This window comes from Schistocerca nitens, chromosome 1, assembly GCF_023898315.1.
Source record: "Schistocerca nitens isolate TAMUIC-IGC-003100 chromosome 1, iqSchNite1.1, whole genome shotgun sequence".
In the NCBI taxonomy this organism is placed as follows: Eukaryota; Metazoa; Arthropoda; class Insecta; order Orthoptera; family Acrididae; genus Schistocerca; species Schistocerca nitens.
In genome coordinates this window covers 102221268-102245666 of record NC_064614.1, presented here as the reverse complement: position 1 = coordinate 102245666, position 24399 = coordinate 102221268, and the positions used below count along the sequence as shown (strand labels likewise).

At 42.3% G+C, this 24399-nt stretch overlaps 1 protein-coding gene across 1 annotated transcript in view; it reads right to left on the bottom strand.

Annotated features, from left to right (window-relative positions):
- The window catches only part of LOC126251972 (glutamate receptor ionotropic, kainate 2), a 403333-nt gene that overhangs the window by 163923 nt on the left and 215011 nt on the right, over positions 1-24399 (bottom strand). Inside the window, exons 6-7 of the mRNA XM_049953123.1 lie at positions 19100-19264; positions 1072-1224 (exon numbers count right to left, since the gene is read on the bottom strand). Coding sequence (XP_049809080.1) covers positions 1072-1224; positions 19100-19264 — 318 coding nt within the window. The remainder of the gene's footprint in view (positions 1-1071; positions 1225-19099; positions 19265-24399) is intronic.

Genomic DNA, 24399 nt, shown 5'->3' with positions numbered 1-24399 from the left:
GGGAACTCCATGTTCATCAATATAGGCAGAACTGTGGGCTGCAAAACATTTTGGCAAGCACGTGCATTGTATTCGGTCGTCAGATATGCCGCAGGATCGCTGCCTATTCTTATTTACATAGCGAGCAAGTCTACGACCAACACACTGCATGATGCTTAGTTCAAAATGTTCAGATGTGTGTGAAATCTTATGGGACTTAACTGCTAAGGTCATCAGTCCCTAAGCTTACACACTACGTAACCTAATTTATCCTAAGGACAAACACACACACCCATGCCCGAGGGAGGACTCGAACCTCCGCCGGGACCAGCCGCACAGTCCATGATTGCAGTGCCGTAGACCGCTCGGCTAATCCCGCGCGGCATGATGCTTAGTCACTGCCCTTAAATCGATCTAGTGGCATTCAATTTCGTGGTGGGCGGTGGTCGCAGTTTGAGGCTCATCAGCGTATAAATATGCAGTACATCGATTTCGTATATAAACCGTCGTCACCAAACTGTCATTGAGGACAAAGCGTTAGTATTAAGGTGTCTCCGCCGAATGCCATGTTTTATAATAGCGAGCAGACAGGTAACAGCGTAACAAATCAACCTTCAACTTAGTTCTCCACAACAAGAAGCGAAGAACAGTCACAAGAGCCGATCCCCAGAACGTGGTACATAAGTAATCAAAGGTACCTCGTCATGTTTGACGTCTTCACCGACGGCAACGACATTATACACAGGATAACCGTGTTACGAAGCCAGACATGTGATTTGACGTGCATGATGGTGAACTCATGATCATGTCTTGGACTCCAAATTCGCCTGCTCTGACGAACGCATACGAACACATATGGATGTAGTAACTCAGTAACTGTTTGTACGGATAAGCTCACTACACTACAGCTCTGCAGCGTAACGAGCGACCGGAGGTCACGGTTCCCTTGTACCAAAATACTCGCAAAATAATTTCGAAATAACTCCGAAATTTTGGCGGTGGACTTCAGTTCATCGCGTGAATATTGTCAACCGGGTCATTAACGTGCAACACCAACAGCAAGTGTGACTACGAAGAATGACGTGTACTCACCGAGTTGATGTAGTTGATGAGACTGAGGCCGCCGTCCCACGGCACCTCCTCCTCGCAGGAGACGTTGGACAGCCGCAGGGTGTGGCTCTGGTCCAGCGTCTGCAGACCGATGGCGAACACGTACACCGAGTCGTACATCAGCGCCGGCTCCGCCTGAAAGCCGGACAAGTACGGGGGAAGCGGCGTCCTCAAAAGTTATGATCGTGTGTAAACACAGTGTATTAAGTAATGATTACACTTAGTTTACGGTGGGGGAAGTGAAGAAAGGCTATGCAAACGCGAAGCTGTTAGATATTCAGTGCGTTGAAACTGTTTATACTAAGTATAGAAATACTATAGCTTTTAAGGTGTACTCAGACCGTGTCCAGGAAACAATGATTCCGGAATGTCGTACTTGTATCGGTTTCTAAAGTTACGATAAGATGAAGGTGAGATTTTTTAAATATACTTTTCATTCTACACCTCTAGAGGTAGAGCAGGCTGTTAGTGATCTGATCCACTGTTGAGTCAAGGTGTTTTTTAAAGTCAAGGTGTTTTTTAACCAAATACCTGGTGCGCTGGGAGTGAAGTTGAGAGAATTTATATTGATACTGTTTGGGATGGGATAACCAGTTCTGATATTTACCTTACTTCGAAGGAAAACCTCTCAAGCACAGTGTTCGGTTCCCAGGGATAAGACTAGTTTTTAACTGTGGCACAATATGTCCTAGACAAAAATATGAAATCATAGGCTATGGGCAGGCTAAGTTTATTTCATTCTGTGTTTAAAAAGAAAAGGCTACACTTGCTCGACTTGTGCAATACACAGCAGGCAAAACGAACAAGTGACCTGTTCAAAGTGGCAGACAAACCGCCTTTACAGTTAATTATTAAGGAAGAAGCGTACATGCAACTGTTTTTACAAGTGAACCATTGTCAGACTCTTCGCGTCTGTACGCCAATGACCTGCATAGTGGAGAAGGTGGAGTTTAGTATTTAGCGTCCCATCGACAACAAGGTCATTAGAGACGGAACACAAGCCCGAATTAGGGAAGGATGGAGAAGGAAAGCAGCCTTGCCCTTTCGAAGGAGGCATCCCGGCATTTTCCTTAAACGATATACGGAAATCACGGCAACTGAAATCAGGGTGGCCGGACGTGGATTTGATCAGTCGTGTTCCGCGATGCGAGTCCAGTGTGCTAACCTCTGCGCTACCCCGCTCGGAGTAGCTATCTGGCTATTGCCAGCGATTCGAAAGATACTTAATAATTGAGGTGGAAGGAAGTTACTTCTGTCTTCGTGGTGTTGGGCCTAAGCGTCCATTTACGGAAGTATGCTTCCAGGGCAGACAAATCCGATGTCAAGGTTTCTTCCATTGTATCAAAATCGGTGTGCCTTGTTGCAATGGCCCAGTCATCAGCGTAGCGAAACATCCTACAAGCTGTTTCTGGCATGTCAGCGATGTATAAGTTTAAAAGCATTAGGGCTAATACCGAGCCTTGAGGTAAGCCATTTTGAAGGAATTTCTGGCTGCTGGACATAATGTATTTGATTACCGGTCAGCCAGAAAGTGTTTCACTTTCGGACGAATTAGAGCAAGTTGAGATAGCTTATGATCCAACTTGTTCTGATATGGAGCGTTATTAAAAATTACTATGTTTTTAAAATGTAATCCTGGATAAGTTGTGTCTCTACATGCTTTTTTAACTTTTTGCTGTTTATTACTGATTGATTGACAACGCTTTGCTCTTTTAGCCACCTACATTACCAACCGGCTACAATGGGCATAACGTTCCACCAACATCTACATCTACATGATTACTTCGCAATTCACATTTAAGTGCCTATCAGAAGGGTTCTTAGAATCAGTTCCAATTTATTTCTCCACAGTTCCAATCTCAAACAGCGCGTGGGACAAACGAACACTTAAATCATTCTGCGAGAGCTCTGATTTCTCTTATATTATTATAATGATCATTTCTCCCTATGTAGGTTTGTGTCGACAAAATGTATTCGCAATCGGAAGAAAAAGTTGTAGATTGAAATTTCTTACAAAGATCCGGCCACAACGAAAAATGCCTTTGTTTTAATGATTGCCACCCGACCTCGCGTATCATTTCCGGGGCGTATTCTCTTTATTAATTCGCGATAATACGAGGAGCGTACAACAAGCAATGCAACACTTTTTTCTGAAACCAGGTTGTTTTTATTCACGTTTCCAATGCACCGTATTATTCCCCACACTTTTGGCCACTAACCCCTATTTCTCAACACAATCTCCTTTCAACGCGACAACCTTACGCCACCTTATTGGAAGCGCCTTCATGCCCACAAGGTTTCACTGTGTTGATCGATGTCGGAGCCAACGTCTTACCTGTGACGAAGTTCGCAAAAAAAAAAAAAAAAAAAAAAAAAAAAAAAAAAAAAAAAAAAGTCGAGATCAGCTCGTAAAGCGCAAGTAATTCCACGCAGATGGTCTTTCGTCGTTCTTTATGGTCATCTGTTTGGCGGAAAGGAACCCAGGGGGCACACAACTTTGAGAACCGCAACTGGTGGACGAATGTGCCACCACTGCCAACTGGGACGTCCAGCTGTGCATCGAGGTGTTTGATTGTGATTCGTCGATCGCCTAGAATGAGTGTGTCCACACGTTCCCACATTGCAGGAATCACAGCTGTATGCACGCGCGAGATCGGATGGGTTTGCAAGACTTTGTTGCAACGATGAGAGACGCCTTGCCCAAAGAATCACCGTACTTTAGTTCCCTCCCAGGTCTCCGTAAATTTTCTGCAAGAGCCTATGAATATCTGCGATCCTCTGGTTTTCCTCTAAAAGAAACTCAATAACAGCTCTCTGCTTGGAACACACCTTGGAAACAGGCGCCATTTCGAAGAATACGTATAGCGCCGCACCGATCGGAACTTCACTAAACTATAAGGGCTGAAGCGGGAATATTCCACGAAGTCCCACAAAAAATTACCCATTTTTTCAACTGAAACTTTCCGAGAAAGAAAATGTGTGCATTACTTACCCAACACCCCTTACATAAAACGAGCTGCCTAGTTGCAAGTTGCAGCATTTCATACAATTATTGATCGAATTTAAAAATTTAAAATGATATCACAATCTTTTCATTGAGAGAGATAATCTTACGTTAGTAACTTAGGTGTTAAAGTTAGAAATTGTGTACACATTTTGAGCCAGCGCTCTCACGGTGATAAAATTACCAATATTATATTACACTCATCAAGTATTTCAAAATGAGAGCGCTGAGCGACTTCCAAGTAACTTATCACGTCAAACATTTTCGAAACTTTTTCTCGCTGATACCCTCCATAAAATAATAACAGGGAAACGGTTAATCGTTTAACACATTATAATGTCATATCATCCGCGAATTCGGAGATTTGCACGCATGCAGCGCTGGGAATGACGTCGATAAAAATATATTGTGAGTAAAATAGGGGACGTCACGAGCCCGTGGAACAGAGGACCATTTGGATTTTTGAACTTTGAACGTTGTCTTTCAACATACACCGGAAAACATCCGCTGTGGAGACAGTTGCCAATTTGTCGGGTATAACAGTTCGGTATACTCGTGGTCGCCTGAATTTTCCAGAGTAGATTCTCCTAATAAACTTTATCACATGTGCGTGTAATATCCAGGAAGAAGGTGGCAACTTCAATGTGATATGCTCAGTAGCAGCAGTTGAAGTTCTTGATAAACGTTCGAGAGGAATCCGAATTATTCTGACCGTATTGTTTTGTTTAGTGTGTGTGAGTGTGTGTGTGTGAGGATGGGTTGGTATTGGTAGGTGGGTGGGGAGGGTTGGGGTTTTTGAGAGAGAAAATGGGTGGGGAGGGTCCTCAATCTTCTGTTTCACTACTTGTTCAAATATCTTACTGAGGCTACTACGAAGACCTACAGGGTGACAGGGTAGTGGATTGTAGCGTTCGTTAAATGTCTGACTCTCTTTGGCGTTGGGATTACCTTAGCTTCTTTTCATTTGTCTCGGAAATAGTCACACACCAAATATGCGTTGTAAATGCGAGGCATTAGTTCCAGTGGTTTCCTTGGGTTCTTAAAATACGTGTTTGAGGTTCCATCGAGACCTGTCCACTTGGCATTGTTCAGTTTTTTGAGGCTGCTTATCACTTTGGACAGTGCAGTGAGACGTGAAGGTGCAACCGTTTCCTCGGTGCGGATTACTCAGCCATTTGATTTTTGGTGTATCCCTGTTCCCTGTCCATAAAGTCCGCTGGTTCCTGCAGGGAAGTTGATTGTTCCTCCAGTGTTGTCGCCGACCCCTCTGGTTTGCACAAAGCGTCTGCTTACAGATCTTGTGGTGAGAGCATTGTTGACTTGGTATCCTATCGTCCTTTATCAGTCGCCTTTCATCTCTTGTCTGTAGTAGGAAGCTGGACATCTTGTCCTCCTATGCGTCAACTTTTCTTCCGCAGACACGTTCCTAAATCCCACTGGAGGCGGTGCATCTTCCTGAGGTGCCGTGGGTTTCTGCTTCTAAGCGAAAGTTTATGATGACGATATTTCTGGTACTTTACTTCTTCTATCAAAAGCGGCGATTGATAGTAGTAGATTTTGTTCTAGGTAATTATTATTGAGGCTAGCATATCCTCGTTTTGTATCTTGTTGGTTATGTACTCAACTGATATTCCAATCACTTCAGTCGTGATAACGGCAACTGCAGGACAATATATCGTCCGTACTCATCCCGATCTGTCTCGTGCGCCTAGTTCCTTGGTATCGTGCTGGCTTGATGGAGTATGTCTAGGACCAGTTTTGATGAGACTTGAGTTTATTTATCTTTAATTCAGGATCTTTTTCTATATTTTTTGCAATTGCGTTGTCCAGGGCATCAGGACGGTGATAAGCCCTCGTTAGTACTTACGTTGGTTCTTCAGGGCCGAAAACTGCTATGCCCAGTTGCCTTTCACGGGCAGCAAGAAGTAGGTAGTCATTTTGGATTCACACTCCGCGTATTCGAGGATTGCTACTTTGCTTTTACATCTCCTCCAATAAAACCCTAGTCACAGTTGGTGATGATTTGTCTACAATCTTAGTTTTCCATGTGGGCTACTGGTCTTTCGTAGGCACCAATGAAGGTTACAAAGTATTTTCCACATGTTCGACAAGCCGAAAACTGCTATGCCCAGTTGCCTTTCAACGGCAGCAAGAAATAGGTAGTCATTTTGGATTCACACTCCGCGTGTTCGAGGATTGCTACTTTGCGTTTACATCTCCTCCAATAAAACCCTTGTCACAGTTGGTGATGATTTGTCTACAATCTTAGTTTTCCATGTGGGCTACTGGTCTTTCGTAGGCACCAATGAAGGTTACAAAGTATTTTCCACATGTTCGACAAGTTGTATCTGTTGTAGGTTCTAGTTGTTGCATTGGATACTGATGTTCGGCTTTGTGGGATATACTTCGTCGGAGGATGATGGTAATTCCGCCTTCACGTCTGTTTCTCTGGCTGATCTGTAACCAATCGTATTTTGCAGATGGAGCTGTACTTTGTGCAGCGATGCGGTTTGGTGAATAGGAGGAGTCTGCTTAATGATGGGTAATGAAGCGTTGGACTTCATCTTTATTATTTCTCATTCCATATGTGTTCCAGATACAAATTACGATGCCTTTTCTAGAATGGTTTGTCACTGTACGCTTAATTTGCTACTGACACGAATGGTTCCATTACGCGTATTATTTTTGTCAATGAATATTTTGCTTCCTCGTTTCTTTTCCCCGAGTAGCCAGAACGAATCCTTTTTTATTATTAGTGAAGTAATTTCTCCAAAGTTTTCACTCACTGCTATGTCCTTAGAAACTAACTGTGTATCTCGGTCTGGCCGGTTTTCTGTTGTGCTGACGTGCGATCTTCTTTTTTTTGTTGTGTCTCAATGTTGGCGTGTGCTTATCTAGTATTACTTGGGAGCCGACTGTACCGAATGACTTCCGGAAGTGTCGCCCACTTCTGGCCGCCCGTGCGGCCGAGCGGTTCTAGGCACTGCAGTCCGGAACCGCGCGACTGCTACGGTCGCAGGTTTGAATCCTGCCTCGGGAGTTGATGTGTGTGATGTCCTTAGGTTAGTTAGGTTTAAGTAGTTCTAAGTTCTAGGGGACTGATGACCTCAGGTGGTAAGTCCCATAGTGCTCAGTTGGGTCGTTGCCTTAGTTTTTATTTCCGGTGCTGAAATCAATTCTCGCCTGATAGTACTCCTCGGAAGATTTATAGTTTTCGGTACCTTCTGAAAGTGCTCGCAGCCTCCATATGAAGAAGGGTAATTTTGTAACAGCTGGAACATTATGCCGGAGCCTCTCTCAAAAATAGTCTTCCTTCCTTCGTTTGACGCACCATGACGGAATCAAGAATTAGTTGTGTGGGTCTGTAGCTCACATTTACATTGTACTGGTTCAATTCTTGACCAACAGTCTTTAACCCGCACTTTATCGTAAAGACGTAACGTATATCTTAATGGCATTCAACGTAGAGGAGATTGGTATCGTTACTTCGAAAACAGTGGGATTAGTTTTCCAGCTTCCGCGTCTTTTCGTTTGTATCTGTGGACTTCACTACATCATGGCCTTTCTCTGTCCAGTCCTTTCAACTTCTTTTCCGTCTCATCGGGCGGTAGATCACTGACCACCCCCTTCTTTAGTTTCTTTAATGAGTGCTGGCAGGTGCGAAAAGTCAGTTGCATGTGCTGACAGAATATGAAAATTTTGCCGAAGTCTTCCTTAGAGTCGACACAATACACTGACGAGCCAAAGGAACTCGTACACCTGCCTAATATCGTATAGGGCCCACGCTAGGACGTAGAAGTGCCGAAACACGACGTGGCATGGACTAGACTAACGTCTGAAGTAGGGCTGGAGGGAACTGACACCTAGAATCCTGCAGGGCTGTCCATAAATCCGTAAGAGTACGATGGGGTGGAGATCTCTTCTGAACAGCACGTTGCAAGACATCCCAGATACGTTCAATAATGTTCATGTCTGGGGAGTTTGTGGCCATCGGAGGTGTTAAAGCTCAGAAGATGTTCTTGGAACCACTCTGTAGCAATTGCGGACGTGTCGCGTGTCGCATTGTCCTGCTGAAATTGCCCAAGTCCGTCGGACTGCACAATGGACGTGAATGCATGCACATGATCAGACAGGATGGTTACGTACGTGTCACATGTCACAGTCGTATTTACACATATTAGTGGCCCCATATCACTCCAACAGCACTCACCCCACACCATTACAGAGCCTCCACCAGTTTGAACAGTCCCCTGCTGATATGCAGGGTCCATGGATTTATGAGGTTGTCTCCATACCCGTACACGTCCATCCGCTCGATACAATTTGAAACGAGACTCGTCCGACCAGGAAACATGTTTCCAGTCATAAACAGTCCAATGTCAATGTTGACGGGCCCAGGCGAGGCGTAAAGTGCGTGTGTCGTGTAGTCATGAAGGGTACACGAGTGGGCCTTCGGCTCCGACAGCCCGTATCAATGATGTTCCGTTGAATGGTTCGCACGCTGACACTTGTTGATGGCCCAGCATTGAAAACTGCAGCCATTTGCGGAAGGGTTGAACTTCTGCCACGTTGAACGATTCTCTTCAGTCGTCGTTGGTCCGGTCTTTCAGGAGTTTTTTCCGACCGCAGCGATGTCGAAGATGTGATGTTTTATCGGATTCCTGATATTCACGGTACACTCGTGAAATGGTCGTAAAGGAAAATCACCACTTCATCACTACCTCTGAGATACTGTGTCCCATCGCTCGTGCACCAACTATAACAACACGTTTAAACTCACATCTTGATAACCTGCTATTGCAGCAGCAATAACCCATCTTACAATTGCGCCAGAGGTTTGTTATCCTATATAGGGGTTGTCGATCGTGTAACGGCTCCATGTGAGCTGCTACATGGTTCTGTGAATGTGTAGAGGCAGTTTAGCCAATCGTTGTATTGTATGCGACAACACAGGACTAGAGAGATAAAAGATCCTCGCGCATTAATAGGTCTTGTTAGGTTGGCAAATAGCCGCTGTGTGTACTCTCTGAGCCGTTCCGGCCACCGTGTGTGGACCGCGGAAGAGGAAAGACGATGAGGCATTGTCTTCCCTAGGACGCAAGTGAGTACGGATGCTCTGAGTAGCATCTCTGTTTGCAAGTTGAAATGTTTGAAAGCTTTGTTTGAGTTTCCGATAGTCACTCTGGTGCGTGGCATTCATAATCGTGCCGCACCAACTATTTCGATCAGGGAATGGTGTTAATTCAGTAGTATTCAGTTTATTCCATGAGATCTTTTGTGCAACTGTAACTTGGCGTTGCCACCACCACGTGATATATAGCTTTGGTCACTTTAGCGTATTATGTGTGAATATATCGCGTGCTTTGTGGAATGCTTGTGTTAAATTTTATTTAATTTACTGTCCAGGTTGTGTTTCATTCTCACGGACTTAGCTGTCCGTACTGTGGTGCACCACGTGTGTTTCTCTGTACACCATGAGGCTCCAGTTCGACGTAAACACCTCTCGTATTCGAATTGAAACTACAGTTTCATGACGGATTAGATGTGTTCTTGTTTGGTTAATTTAATTACAAAATTAATATGTTGTACGGAATTTTAGAAGTGGACTTTGTTCTCTGAAACTGACCGTTAAAGGCAGTCGCGCTATGACCCAGTGAGCTTACATGTGGAATAGGGAAGCTTTCTTCTAAATTATGTCTTTGTGAGTGATCAATGTGATCATGGTGTGTGTGATCTCGATAAATCGTCTCCAGTAATGTAGCAGTCTTGCCCCATATGTGTCGGTCCCGATGCTGCTCTGTTTAATGTACCATGTGTCGATCGATATTCACGCGGTAGCATTCCAAGTAACTGTGTGTTAACTTCCATGTGTGTGCTACTGTTAATGAGTAAATTATTGCTAAATTCTTTGTTATTTCACCCCGCAGCGCCATTCCGCTCCCTAGTCAGGAAACTTAAAATCAGTCAGTGTGCACCTCCTCTTAGCAATGTTTCAATGAAATTTATCCTGATTATTGTATATCGAATATAAGGATTGGTATTTTATTAAGTCATCAAATTATCTGTGAGGTGGCGCCTTTTTATCAGTTTAATTAATTAATATTTAAATAAATTTGTCCAACTAATCAGAAATTTTGTGTTTGGTGCTTGTTGCAGACAAGCAAGCGTAGCCTCTACTTGCAGAGTCGTTCTTGGGATTTAGGAAATCAGAAAAGAGATATTTTGCGCAGCTGATCTTACGAGCACCTTGCAGTAGTAAAAGACGACAGGCATCATTCAACCACAGTGCCGTATTCTGCCTGTATACATTTTATTTGAATACGCATGCCTATTCTTTTGCACTTCTAGTGTATTTAATGCAGTCGCCTTAATAGATAGCCCTAAACCTGCTGTAGACCACAGTTTCAGGCGTGAAATAGAGTTTGCGACGATATAAAATAAATTTTGGAGATAATTTTATCAGCTGCGTGTCTTATATTTGTATGTACGTATTTCCCCACTATAATACGTATGGAGTCGCCACTGAGGAGGTTGAAGAAGGAGAGATGGCGCTACCGATTTACGTTGTATATTGTTTTGAAACCGATGTCGTCATATTGAACGCCCCAGACATTAGCAGAGTACTGTTTACGACTTCTTCTCGTTCCTAATTTCTTTAGTGTGCACGCAAAAGTTGTGTTAAATAGAAATTGCTACAGTCGTTCCGTGAGTAACACGCTGACAGGAAGGCATTTTCAGACTTTTCTCTGGTCTTAAATGCATACTTGATCCACTAATACGACGCATTACGCCTCATTAATGTAATTTGCTATGTTATATGAAAAGATTGCATTCATAATACAGCATCTTCGTTAATAAGGAGAGATGAAACGTTGTTCGATACTGTTCTCTTCTTGAAAATGGTAACAACTTGTGCTGCTTTGTTTGGTTGAGTTCCTATCTCCCCTTTTCACAGTGTTCATTAGAGACCTTGTCAGATTGGACTGATAGGAAACATGAAGTCTACTGACAGAAGTACAACCACTGCAGTAAAAGTAAACAGCACAACCAAACTTCACAAATATACAGGGTGATTCAAAAAGAATACCACAACTTTAAAAATGTGTATTTAATGAAAGAAACATAATATAACCTTCTGTTATACATCATTACAAAGAGTATTTAAAAAGGTTTTTTTTTCACTCAAAAACAAGCTCAGAGATGTTCAATATGGCCCCCTCCAGACACTCGAGCAATATCAATCCGATACTCCAACTCGTTCCACACTCTCTGTAGCATATCAGGCGTAACAGTTTGGATAGCTGCTGTTATTTCTCGTTTCAAATCATCAATGGTGGCTGGGAGAGGTGGCCAAAACACCATATCCTTAACATACCCCATAAGAAAAAATCGCAGGGGGTAAGATCAGGGCTTCTTGGAGGCCAGTGATGAAGTGCTCTGTCACAGGCTGCCTGGCGGCCGATCCATCGCCTCGGGTAGTTGACGTTCATGTAGTTACGGACAGATAAGTGCCAATGTGGTGGCGCTCCATCCTGCTGAAATATGCATTGTTGTGCTTCTTGTTCGAGCTGAGGGAACAGCCAATTCTCTAACATCTCCAGATACTGTAGTCCAGTTACAGTAGCACCTTCGAAGAAAAAGGGACCAAAAACTTTATTGGCTGAAATGGCACAGAAAACGTTCACCTTAGGCGAGTCACGTTCATACTGAGTTGTTTCCCGCGGATTCTCAGTGCCCCATATACAGACATTGTGACGGTTGACTTTCCCGTTAGTGTGGAAAGTTGCTTCATCACTAAACACAATCTTTGAAACGAAAGATTCATCTGTTTCCATTAGAGCAAGGATAAAATCACAGAAATCGATTCTTTTAATCTTATCAGCTGCAGACAGTGCTTGAACCAATTTCAGACGATAAGGTTTCATAACTAACCTTTTTCGTAGGACTCTCCATACAGTTGATTGTGGAATTTGCAGCTCTCTGCTAGCTCTGCGAGTAGATTTTCCTGGGCTGCGAACAAATGCTTGCTGGATGCGTGCTACATTTTCATCACTCTTTCTCGGCCGTCCAGAACTTTTCCCTTTGCACAAACACCCATTCTCTGTAAACTGTTTATACCAACGTTTAATACACCACCTATCAGGAGGTTTAACACCATACTTCGTTCGAAATGCACGCTGAACAACTGTCGTCGATTCACTTCTGCCGTACTCAATAACACAAAAAGCTTTCTGTTGAGCGGTCGCCATCTTAGCATCAACTGACGCTGACGCCTAGTCAACAGCGCCTCAAGCGAACAAATGTACAACTAAATGAAACTTTATAGCTCCCTTAATTCGCCGACAGATAGTGCTTAGCTCTGCCTTTTGTCGTTGCAGAGTTTTAAATTCCTAAAGTCGTCGTATTCTTTTTGAATCACCCTGTATATATATATAAAAATCACTCCAATGACTCCACTTACGAGCGATAGATGAATGCTTTGAACTTTAGACTTTTATCAGAATGATGGGTACATTTCTAAATGCAGAAAGCAGATAATTTTGGACGAAACCCTTCCACCAGAAGCCAATACTTTGATCAACTAACATGGCGGATAACGGCTTCGGCAAGTTTGTGATGTCATATCAATTCCTCTTAGAGGCAAAGGTGGAAAAATGGGCCCCTGCTGGTATTATGGGCCCCCTACATATTTGGAAGTACAGGCCATGAATTCTAGCGGAGTGCACATGAGCTACTAGGGCTAGTTGCCTAACTTCACTGTAGAGTGTGCAGACGTAGTAGCTGTGATGGTTTGTGAGTAGTTGTGCTGTGAATTTTTTCGCTGTCATCAAAAGTTTTAAAGGTTAGTGGTTCAAATGGTTCAAATGGCTCTGAGCACTATGGGACTTAACATCTGAGGTCATCAGTCCCCTAGAACTACTTAAACCTAACTAACCTAGGACATCACACACATCCATGCCCGAGGCAGGATTCGAACCTGCGACCGTAGCAGTCGCGCGGTTCCGGACTGCGTGCCTAGAACCGCTAGACCACCGCGGCCGGCACATGAGTCAGGTCTTAGTGTCGTTCAAAGAAAAATTTCTCGTGTCATCGGCCTGCAGGGAAAAAGGCAAGTTGGTGCATTATCTGCAGCTGTAACAGGATCACTTGATACTTATGTGTGTGACTTTTGTGAATAGAGTAGGCGTAGGCTGTGAAAATCATCCCACCAGTAAACTCAATTAACAATGTTCAGAGTGAATCTTTCTTTCATTATACACAAAAATTAAATAAAATTATTTTTTCAAATTTTTGTTTCTTTTTATTTCAAACTACATCGGGTCCATTTTACCAGCACAAATTCTTGACGCAACAAAATGCAGACTATCAGGAAAAATAAAAGTTTGTTTTAACTATTAAAAAGTTGAACCAAAACATGTCGTAACTATTTGCAGGACATACTAGAGAAATGCTTTATGTTAATTTCAGGTGATTATACTAAAAATAAAAGGTGTTATATAAAAAAAAATTAGGGGCCCATTTATCCACCTTTACCTATATACATAGTCGCCATGTAGCAGAAATATGATACCTTTGCCTACAAAGTCAACAACGTTCATAACTCACGTCACGCCGTATAATATTAATTAATTTGTACTTGCTTGCTAATAATTAAACAATAACATTTTTCTTATCACATTTCCGGTTTCTTCTGATAGTGGAAACTTAGAGTAGTGTAACATTAGTTGTGTCCGGAGGCTGTTTGTCATCCGATTCACACGGAGGGCTGCACGGCAGTATGAATAAATAACAAGAAAAGAGATGCTGACAAGAATTGCAGCAGTTGGTGGAACTGTGGCAGCAGCCGCAAGTACAATGAATGCAACAACAGAACTAAATATAAACTATCAGCTGCTGATGGATGAGGATATAATGGATGTAGCAAATGATCGCAAACGCCCAGTCGATGGAGGTGCAGATGTCAAGCACGACAAGGAGCAGCTGTTCGTTTCTAATATCCCAAGAATGGTCTCAGAAATTGCAGATTGTTCTGAAAATATACATAATGTGGAAAAAGTGTGTGGGTCATCTGTCAGTACCCTAAATAACAATAACGCTGAAAAACGTATCAGTAGTGCCTCAAGCCTACCAAGGCTTTACTGACATGCTGTATCAGGACTTGATTATGAGCAATGATATCAATTCCAACGAACGTTCTCTTAGTAGAACCACTCGAAATCCCCACTTCATCTACGAAGGCAGTTACTCGGAGATAAATTCTATTTAAAAACTGACTGATGAGCATCCAGTAATTACTCGTTCTCTATTTTGGTCGAAGATAACTGTAGAAGAACTGTCACCCGAGACTTACTCCTTGGTCACAAGTTACGTAATTATTTAAAGATGATAATTATAGTCACAAATAATCCTCCAATAAACTGCTGCGTATTTCTGAGTAATTATACCATCAATATAATAGTGCATGCATTCAGTGTAATGGAAAGGGAAACTCATAGAAATGGAATGGGTGAATGTACAACGTGGAGTCAGATGAAATGAAAAAGTGGTTGAACTTGCTTTTTTAATATAGAATTACCACGTACAGAAGTTAATAACAAAAATCCAACATTAATTTCCTTTGACTACAAGACAGGAAACCATCAAGGCAATTACAGTGCAGTCACTATGCAGCATTTCAAGACAGGGTCCCACTGAAACCTTGGTTCCAAAGAACAAGCTTCAGCAGAAGATGAATCTCCAGTTTAATAAGGGCGAGGCTAATCCCTGGGAATTTTCCAAGACATGTATGCCGCCTGGGTAGTCGTGAGACACCCAATTGCGAGTGCAGAAATGAAGAAGTTACTGATGTGAACCACCTCCTATTTGTTTTCCCCTATTAAGCGTGGGTTGGGTTGGGTTGTTTGGGGAAGGAGGCCAGACAGCGAGGTCATCGGTCTCATCGGATTAGGGAAGGATGGGGAAGGAAGTCGGCCGTGCCCTTTCAAAGGAACCATCCCAGCATTTGCCTGGAGCGATTTAGGGAAATTACGGAAAACCTAAACCAGGATGGCCGGACGCAGGATTGAACCGTCTTCCCGAATGCGAGTCCAGTGTCTAACCACTGCGCCACCACGCTCGGTTCCCTGTTAAGCATTCAGCAAGAAGATCTAAGAAAGAATCTTTCACGAAAATATTTTGCTCTTTCTGTCTCCTGTAGCACTCTTGGGAGCTTGACTACTTGCTATATATTGCATAGCGATAAAATATCTCAACAAAAATAATTATAATGTATGTAGTGCACGCTCACATTAGGAAAAGTAACTATATAAATTCAAAGAAAAAACGTAACATCAATGAATGGAAAACTGCATTTGCTGTATTTATGATATTTTAACAATTATTATTCTATTATTATTTATAAATCTGTAATCCATACACTCAATTTTATTTTATGACCTGTTCAGCACCATAATTATCCTTAATATTCTCGGTACATATTTCATGTAGATGTGTGCAAGCAAGGTGTCTGTGTGGCAGAAAGTCCGAAAACCAATAAAGAAACATCGATAATAAAACAAGCATCTGTGGAGTGAGGATAGCATACTGCGCATGTTGCCATCAAATATAAATTCTCAAGTGCTGTTGTTCACATTTTTAGCAAACACTGAAACTTAAATATAGTATTTATTTCCCCTGCTTTTCCGCATTCATTTATTATTAACAGCAATGATGAATAGTTGTTTCCAAGGATCAAATCTAAATACCTCAAAGGAGGAAAAGTTTGTACCACAAAGTTTTAAATTATCATACCAAGAAAGCGTTGCTTTCTGTGTTGAAAATGTTGAGTTTAACGGTACTAATGTGGTAAAGGTAATTTGTATGGCAAGTGCATAATAAATTTCGTATTGTGGATGTGTGCTGCCAGTAACTCCTTTGCATGTGAGCTATTTTCAGCTGTTTTCAGCTGAATATAAGTTTTATATCTGACAATTTCAGTCAATAACTCCAGATTCTATAGATATTCTGATCATTGTGGTTGTTTTAAAGGAGTCACAGTAAGAGCCTGTAGTACTAATATCTCTGTTATAGCGAATGAGTATGTAGTTCATGAATCGCTAACATTCTTGAAATCATGACTCGAAATGTAGTTTTTTCCGGAACACATTCGTTGTGGCCTACAAGGAAGCCGCTTCGCTATGTTGCGGCAGAAAGCATTATTGAATCAGAAACTTGGCAATGCGATGAAGTATCATACAAAACGTAAAACTATCCGATCTTTTTCAACAAAACAATAGAGAGGCATCGGAGCTGTGACTCTTGTGGCAAATAAGTTCAATGCCCTTGCATTTTCCTCTTCAAAGCTTCAAGCCGAGATCGCTCCACATATCACGTTAATATGACTGTTAAACGTATCTACAAAATCCACGATACATTTAAACGACATCTGCTTGTGCTAGCAATGAGAGGACATTCAAAATCTGCTTAGCGCTTAAGGCAAAACCTTACGCCACACTTCCGTCACGTCATTTTTGGAGACAGTGTACTTTGACGACAAAATTTGCATTCTTCGCGTCTGAAGGCTCAGTCCATTCATATTTCTGCCCAGTGGGAGTCGTTGCAGTAGTGAAAATAATGAAGCTATTGCATTTTACGTAGAAATGGGCGTCACTCCTAATTATGACCATTGAGATAGAAATAAACAAAACTCTCTCATTTATATACAGTATGATATGTGCCTGAAGATATAAAGCAGCGCATCCAAAAGTCAGGCACCGATATGCTTTCAGAGGTGCCTCTAATCTATTGCTTTAAGTTCGGTTTAGCTTGTACGTAATCAATGCGGCGATCGATGTAATATTTTAACAATCCGCAGAGCAATATTAGTCCGACAGCCACTTGGTTTAGTACCTGATCTATATATACGACAACGTTAGCTCACATTGACCGTTCGAGTTTGCAGAAGCAGAAGAAAATTTGTTTCGAGACGTCTGCGAAAGGTACTACCTCCACAAATTGGTGGCAAGTAAAAAAATAATTCCACTAATGGTGATATTGTTTAGTTTTAATCTTTTCGAAACACTGAAATATAATTGCCAGAAAACAGATAACCAGTAAATTATTTTGTTGTTGAGCTTCATTCATGGAGTCATGGTCAACACCTTTTTTGTATCTTTATAAACTATATCTGATATTACTAAAAGCTAGAGCAGCCTGGCTTGTGAAAATATAGTAACAGTTTTGGACCCTAATCTGTCTGGCTATAGTTTTAGTAACGTGTTTCACTCATTTCTCATTGCTGTCTCCTTTCGCGCTTTGTAAATTTCAGGAATCATAATAACAAAGTTAAATGGAAAAGAGTTGGAGCTGCAGTATCAAGTAGTGAAACAAAAACGTTTTATTTCACTTCACTGTCGATATCTCCATTCATCAAAATGTAACACTCCTGTACATCAATGACTTACTTTCAGTCAACTATTAACTTATTTAGCAAGGTTCGATTAGTTTTCACATCGTCTAAACCATAAATGTCGGCTCATTATACTGCCCTGCACCACACGCGCCTCCATCTTCGTTGCTGAACACCCAAACCTCCCAATGTCAGACACTCAGATCGGTCGTGTGTCGATAGAGTATCAACCAAAACAACGATTTTCTTTGTGCTGTGTGCTGTCGTCCAGTAGAACATGCGTACGCGATAGTTAAAAGAATCGTTAGAACGACGAAGTATAGCAAAAGCGTGACTGTGAGCTGTTCATTTCAAGGTCAAGAACGACGATCTGACGCTCTACCAACTCACCTACCATAAATCTTCACATTCAGATCTCACAGACACAGTTTGCCTATAAAAAAAGAAAGTAGGTGAGTTGGTAGAGCGTCAGATCGCCAAACAAAATGTCCAGTTTCCTTTTCAGTTTACGCGTGAAGTTGTTATATGGGAGGACATTTTTCTGACATGTAAAAGGACGTTTCTGAGTTTGTAGTAATGTTCTTTTGACTACCTGCTTTCGCTTCGTTAGCTGAAAGTAGCAAACCTATAGAGTACATTTGTGTAGATATCTAAGTTGTTACCTATACAAATGTACGCAATAGATTCGGTACTTTCTACTAACGAAGCGAAAGCAGGCTGCCAGAAGAACATTGCTACAAATTCCGAAACGTCATTTTACATGTAGAAAAATGTCCTCCTGTAAAACAATTTCACGCGTAAACTGTAAAAAAAAAGATATGGCTATACTTGAATTTCGAAATGAGACATTTTGTTTGACGATCTGACGCTCTACCAACTAACATACAAGAGATCTTGAAATGTGGAGGCCACAGATACTTTTTTGCTGTACTCCGTAGTTCTGGTCTTATTTTTAATTACCGTTTACCCATCTTCTACTCGACGACAGCACACAGCACGAACTAATTCGGTGTTTTGCTTGATACTCTATTGACACACTACATTTGGTACCGATCAGTGTGTCTCACATCTGGTGGTTTGGGTGTAAGCATTCAGGAATAAAATTACCACCACTCCCCCCCTCCACAAAACCGAGCGAGGTGGCGCAGTGGTTAGCACACTGGACTCGCATTCGGGAGGACGACGGTTCAATCCCGTCTCTGGCCATCCTGATTTAGGTTTTCCGTGATTTCCCTAAATCATTTCAGGCAAATGCCGGGATGGCTCCTTTGAAAGGGCACGTCCGATTTCCTTCCCAATCCTTCCCTAACCCGAGCTTGCGCTCCGTATCTAATGACCTCGTTGTCGACGGGACGTTAAACACTAACCACCACCACCACCCCCTCCACAAAGACCCGCCCAACCACCTACCCATCCAGGAACGCACGCAAAAACACACACACACACACACACACACACACACACACACGTACACATACACTCGCACACATCTTACCAGAAATATGTACTCGCGTTTGCTGTTATTTTACATTCCAAGTTCATAGAAAGTTTTTACAGAGGCTAAAGACATATAATCGTAGATGTCGCTCTCATCACATATACTGAAACTTTTAACTCACCTGAATAATATTTGACCTGTTTAAAATGCTATGACCTACAGGCTGGAAGCGTTCCATGTCCTTCAGTATCTCTTTGACGCCGACGTCCTCAGCGTCCACTATTCGGAACGCTGTCATGTTAACGAAATTATATTTAAAATCTTCCAAGTCAAACGTCTCGATATCCTGTAATATAAAAATGTTATTTATTCGAAGTATCGTCACTTGCAAACATTGCAAAATACAAATAGCTAATATTGTTTAATCTAGTACAAAATAAATGAAAATAACCAGTTTCACTCTCCTATGTGACTAATGGCAAAATTTCCTCCATTTTGTGGATAAATAAGTCACATTATGCAAAATATTTCACATGCGTGAATGCACAAGTCTTCCCTGTGAGACAAAAACAATTAGTAAATTTAAAGTAGGAATGACCAGTAGTAACAGTTGTGTCATGAATTAAGCATAATAAAAAACTGTTCAACATCTGTATCGACTCATAAGATCAAACAAAATTATTACGTTCCGGGAGAAGGAGCCATATTTTTAGTATTCATACGCCTTAATTTCGTTACGAAGATTTAATGTAGTGTTTCACAAGGGTTGTAGCTATGCCATACGTTAACATTCATTTGTTAATTAGTTCAAAAAAATTTATACTGCTATGACGGGAAAATAGATGATCTATGTATTTCCCTTCTCACTTGAAAGTCAAGTCTTTTATTTCGGTTGTTGCTGTTATTACGGAGAGTATTTTAGCTCATAAAACACGATTTTTCACTGCCATATGCAATAAGGGAATGGTCTTCCTATGAACTTTTGGTGTCCTGAAACCTAGTCACTTTCGGCTGAGCCGGCCGGAGTGGCCGAGCGGCTCTAGACGTTATAGTCTGGAACCGCGCGACCGCTACGCTCGCAGGTTCGAATCCTGCCTCGGGAATGAATGTGTGTGATGTCCTTAGGTTAGTTAGGTTTAATTCTAAGTTCTAGGGGACTGATGACCTCAGACGTTAAGTCCCATAGTGCTCAGAGCCTTTTGAACCATTTGAACTTTCGGCTGCCATAGTCAGTATTCACATTCGCTGTTGACTGGTACCAGTCATTATTAGCGTCAGGCCACATTTGTCTAGCTTCTAATAATGGAATAGTGGTAATTCCCAAAGGATGAGTTACTATTTGTTAAATGTTGCAATTACATTGAAATTATATCAGTCTCAGTGTTGAGTAACAAAAATTATCATCTTCTGATGGTTACGCCAGCTTTTATCCTAGTAGATTAAAACTAGGTGCTGGCTGGAGTCCCGGACCGGCATACAGTTTTAATCTCTCACTAAGTTTCAAATTAGCGCGCACTCCACTGCGGAGGTAAAGTTCATTCTGTACTGCAAACGTTGTACTCCCAAGGGCTAACCGTGTATATCTTCTTCCGAAATTTTAGCACTTAAGTAAAAAGTGCATTGTCGTCAGCAAAGTCTTACACCAGGTAAATTAAATTGTTTGCTCGAAAGGTATTCCTTAACCAGTTACTTAAAACTATATGTTGCTGCCTAATGTCTGTTTTGTTGCTATGGCCTCTCTACAGAAGGCAGCTGAGAAAAGTGCCTGTGAGTGGCGTGGAGGTATTGAGAAAACACTTCTTCCCCTAGATCCCTTGCACCTCGTATCTGCCCAATGTGTATGTTATTCACCGTCCGAAAAATATTGCCTTGTCAGTGGGCTATGTTGTCATCATCTCATTTTTCGGGATCGAGGCCCGTATTTTGTCGGAAATATCAGTTCACTGAAGAGGTGAGATGATGTAATATATTTGCATCTCTCGAACCACTCCAGTTCCGACACAGTTACAATGTTAACGCAACTGCCTTAACTGAAATGTTTTAGAAAAGGCCGTACTATTCTGTGTACATCACCTCACCACACTCTCTACTGCGTTCCTGTAGTACACATTGTTCTCAGCTATGAATAACTCTCAACTGGTAGAAGTCAAAAGATATCGAAAAACTAGTTTTTTCAACGTTCTCTGCCAGCTTTAGTCATTGGCAACACTGTAACCAGTAGCACTGAATTAGACATCGATGATGCCATGTTGCGTTATCTACGCCTCTATCACTGAGTGCGTGGAAAGGAAATGAGAAATTTATGGCCGACTGAACACCCTCATATTTGTGGAATGCTCAGCAACCATTCTGAGTAGATTAGCGAGCTGGTAGGTTGTCTTACTGTAGGTGCAGGTAACGTGTAAGTGGCTTTAGGTGAACAGATGGCTGTAAATTACGAGACGAGACGATTGCAGACTTGTCGGGGTCGTAAATTTACTCCATGTTAGGTTCTTCACAGAAGATTCCTACAATCTCTGCTCGAACGGTATCCCGTTCAAATTGATATGCACTCTTTCGCGTGGTTTCTGAAGTGCTCGTTACTTTCTTGTTAGGTCAACGTGTGGTACTCCCACCATATGCCGGTGTTTCTGCGTTTGCGCTCGCCCAGCCTGCACTCGACAGTAGCACTGACAGTCTGCAGATCTGATAACATTCCAGTTACTTGTCAAGCCCAACTATTCAATTCGCGGCGGGTACTGACGACCTTTCTCTTCAACACACAATTTATTTTTTCAGTTGCTACTTTCTATGTGAATGGAACTTCCATCATCCTTGTCTGCTATATCTCAAAAAAATGTAAATATAGTAATATCCAGCGCAGAACATCCTTTGCGTCCGGATGTTTCATTATCGTCTGATCGTCGTATCGCAAGAGGTACAAGTTGTACCTGTAGTGGACTGACAAGGCAGCCAGTCCACAGTGACGGGTAGCCCAAAGGGCACACGTACACACACGCCGACTGGCGCGAAGTCTGGAACAGGATTCGTAATGAATGTGATAAAGAAAAGAACGTAGCTACTAGAACACTTAACTTTTATATCGTCCTTTGGTATACAGCATTCTTGATGATACAAGTGAGACTATCTTGAGATACATGCAATGGGACAAATGGCGCCTTGCTAGGTCGTAGCCATTAACTTAGCTGAAGGCTATTCTGTCTCTCGGCAAATGAGAGAAAGGCTTCGTCAGTGTAGTCGCTAGCAACGTCGTCGTACAACTGGGCCGAGTGCTAGTCCGTTCTCGAGACCTGCCGTGTGGTGGCGCTCTATCTGCGATCCTGACAGTGGCGACACGCGGGTCCGACATGTACTAATGGACCGCGGCCGATTTAAGCTACCACCTAGCAAGTGTGGTGTCTGGCGGTGACACCACAGTACCGGTCTCCGTAAACCATCAGAAAGAAGGACGTTATAATACGAGCGTGAGTCAAATGAAAACCTTAAATCTGTAATAACAAATCGAAATTTCGCGCCGTTATCCTGTAAGTTGGTAAGCGTGCTACAAACAGCGTGCAGAATGGCCTGTGGGTAGCATCATAGTGCAGATGCACACATACCGTCATAGTATCAGTATAAAGATGGCCGCCTCACTTGCGACTTTCACCAGGGAAGAACAGCGTTCTGTTATTCGGTCTTTGCGTAGTGAAGGTGTACACTACAAACATTATATTTCAAACGTATCATGCTGTTATAGTGATATGGGGAGACGAAAATGCAGGAAGTGTGATGATCGTTACTTAAATTTTTGTTTTATGTATATTGCTTTTGAAAATTAAGAACGACCACAGTATTCCATTTGTTTCAAAGTCCTAGCTACTGAAACCACACTTCAAGATAAAATGACAGTATATCTGGAGAAAAATCACGGTAGTTGGCTAAGCAAACCACGAGAATACTACTCCCTCAAGTTAAAAGAAATGACTGAATCAATAAACAAGCGATGGTTCCATCGAGACTCCCCATTCATCCTACGTTGCCTAGCTTGTTGCACAGAGCACGAAACCTCACATCACAGCGGAAGATACCGAGCGAGGTGGCGCTGTGGTTAGCACACTGGACTCGCATTCGGGAGGACGACGGTTCAATCCCGCGTCCGGCCATCCTGATTTAGGTCTTCCGTGATTTCCCTAAATCGCTCCAGGCAAATGCCGGGATGGTTCCTTTGAAAAGGGCACGGCCGACTTCCTTCCCCATCCTTCCCTAATACGCTGAGACCGACAACCTCGCTGTTTGGTCTCTTCCCCCAAAAAATAAACAATAACGGAAGACCGTTCTTTACTATCTGCTTTGGACGTGGTATTTATTATGACAGGTGAATCAGCGGCCAAGCGATTGCCAAGTGCGCCTGTATCAGACAGCAGAGCTCATCTAATACTCGATAGGGGTGACGCTATTGATGATCAGCTGGTTGAAAAAACACGTGTAGTGGTGGTTTCATTATGCAGTTGGATGAACCTACAGACAACAACGGTGATGAGAATCTAATTTATTCCATGTAGTGTATACACAAAAACAAATTTCGTGGAGATCTTCTTTTCTGCAGAAAAATAACGCATGGAGCGAATGAAACAGTTATCTCTGCAATATTTCATTCTTTTATGGAGGAAAACAACATTAATTTGGAAAATTTTGTAGATGTTTGTACGAACAGAGGTCGTATTAAGGCTTACTGTTACGCCAGATTGCAAGCTCTAATCTATAAAGAGCTCACGCTATTTGGAACCACTGTTGTATTAAGCGAGAAACACTAGTATCAAAAACCGTTAAGTGCTGTCCTTTATGAGGTTCATCAATCAGTGATTCAAATGGTAAACTTCATTAAAATTCGGTCACTTACTTACAGATGCCGGCCGCGGTGGTCTCGCGGTTCTAGGCGCGCAGTCCGGAACCGTGCGACTGCTACGGTCGCAGGTTCGAATCCTGCCTTGGGCATGGCTGTGTGTGACGTCCTTAGGTTAGTTAGGTTTAAGTAGTTCTAAGTTCTAGGGGACTGATGACCACAGCAGTTGAGTCCCATAGTGCTCAGAGCCATTTGGACCATTTTGGACTTACAGATGTTTTCAACAAATGTGCACGCTTCCCCAGTTCATCACAGTAACTGTCGCTGGATGTCACGTGTGAATTTCTTGAAATGGATGTATGAACTCAGGAATTAACCTTACTATTACCTTGTTCTAGAGAAACGTTTGAGTTCCGTGACGTTCGTAGACACTGATTGCTTTGAAGCTGGCGTATCTGTGTGATTTCTTTGAAACACTCAGTTCTTTGAACGTGAGAAGGGGGAAATTATGGTTTAACGTTCTGTCAGCAGCGAGGTAGTTAAAGACTGAACAGAAGCTCGGACCACGGAAGTACGGGGGAAGAAATCGGCCGTGCAGCTTTCCAAGGAACCATCCCCGCGTTTGCCCGTAGCGAGTTAGTGAAATCACGGAAAATCTG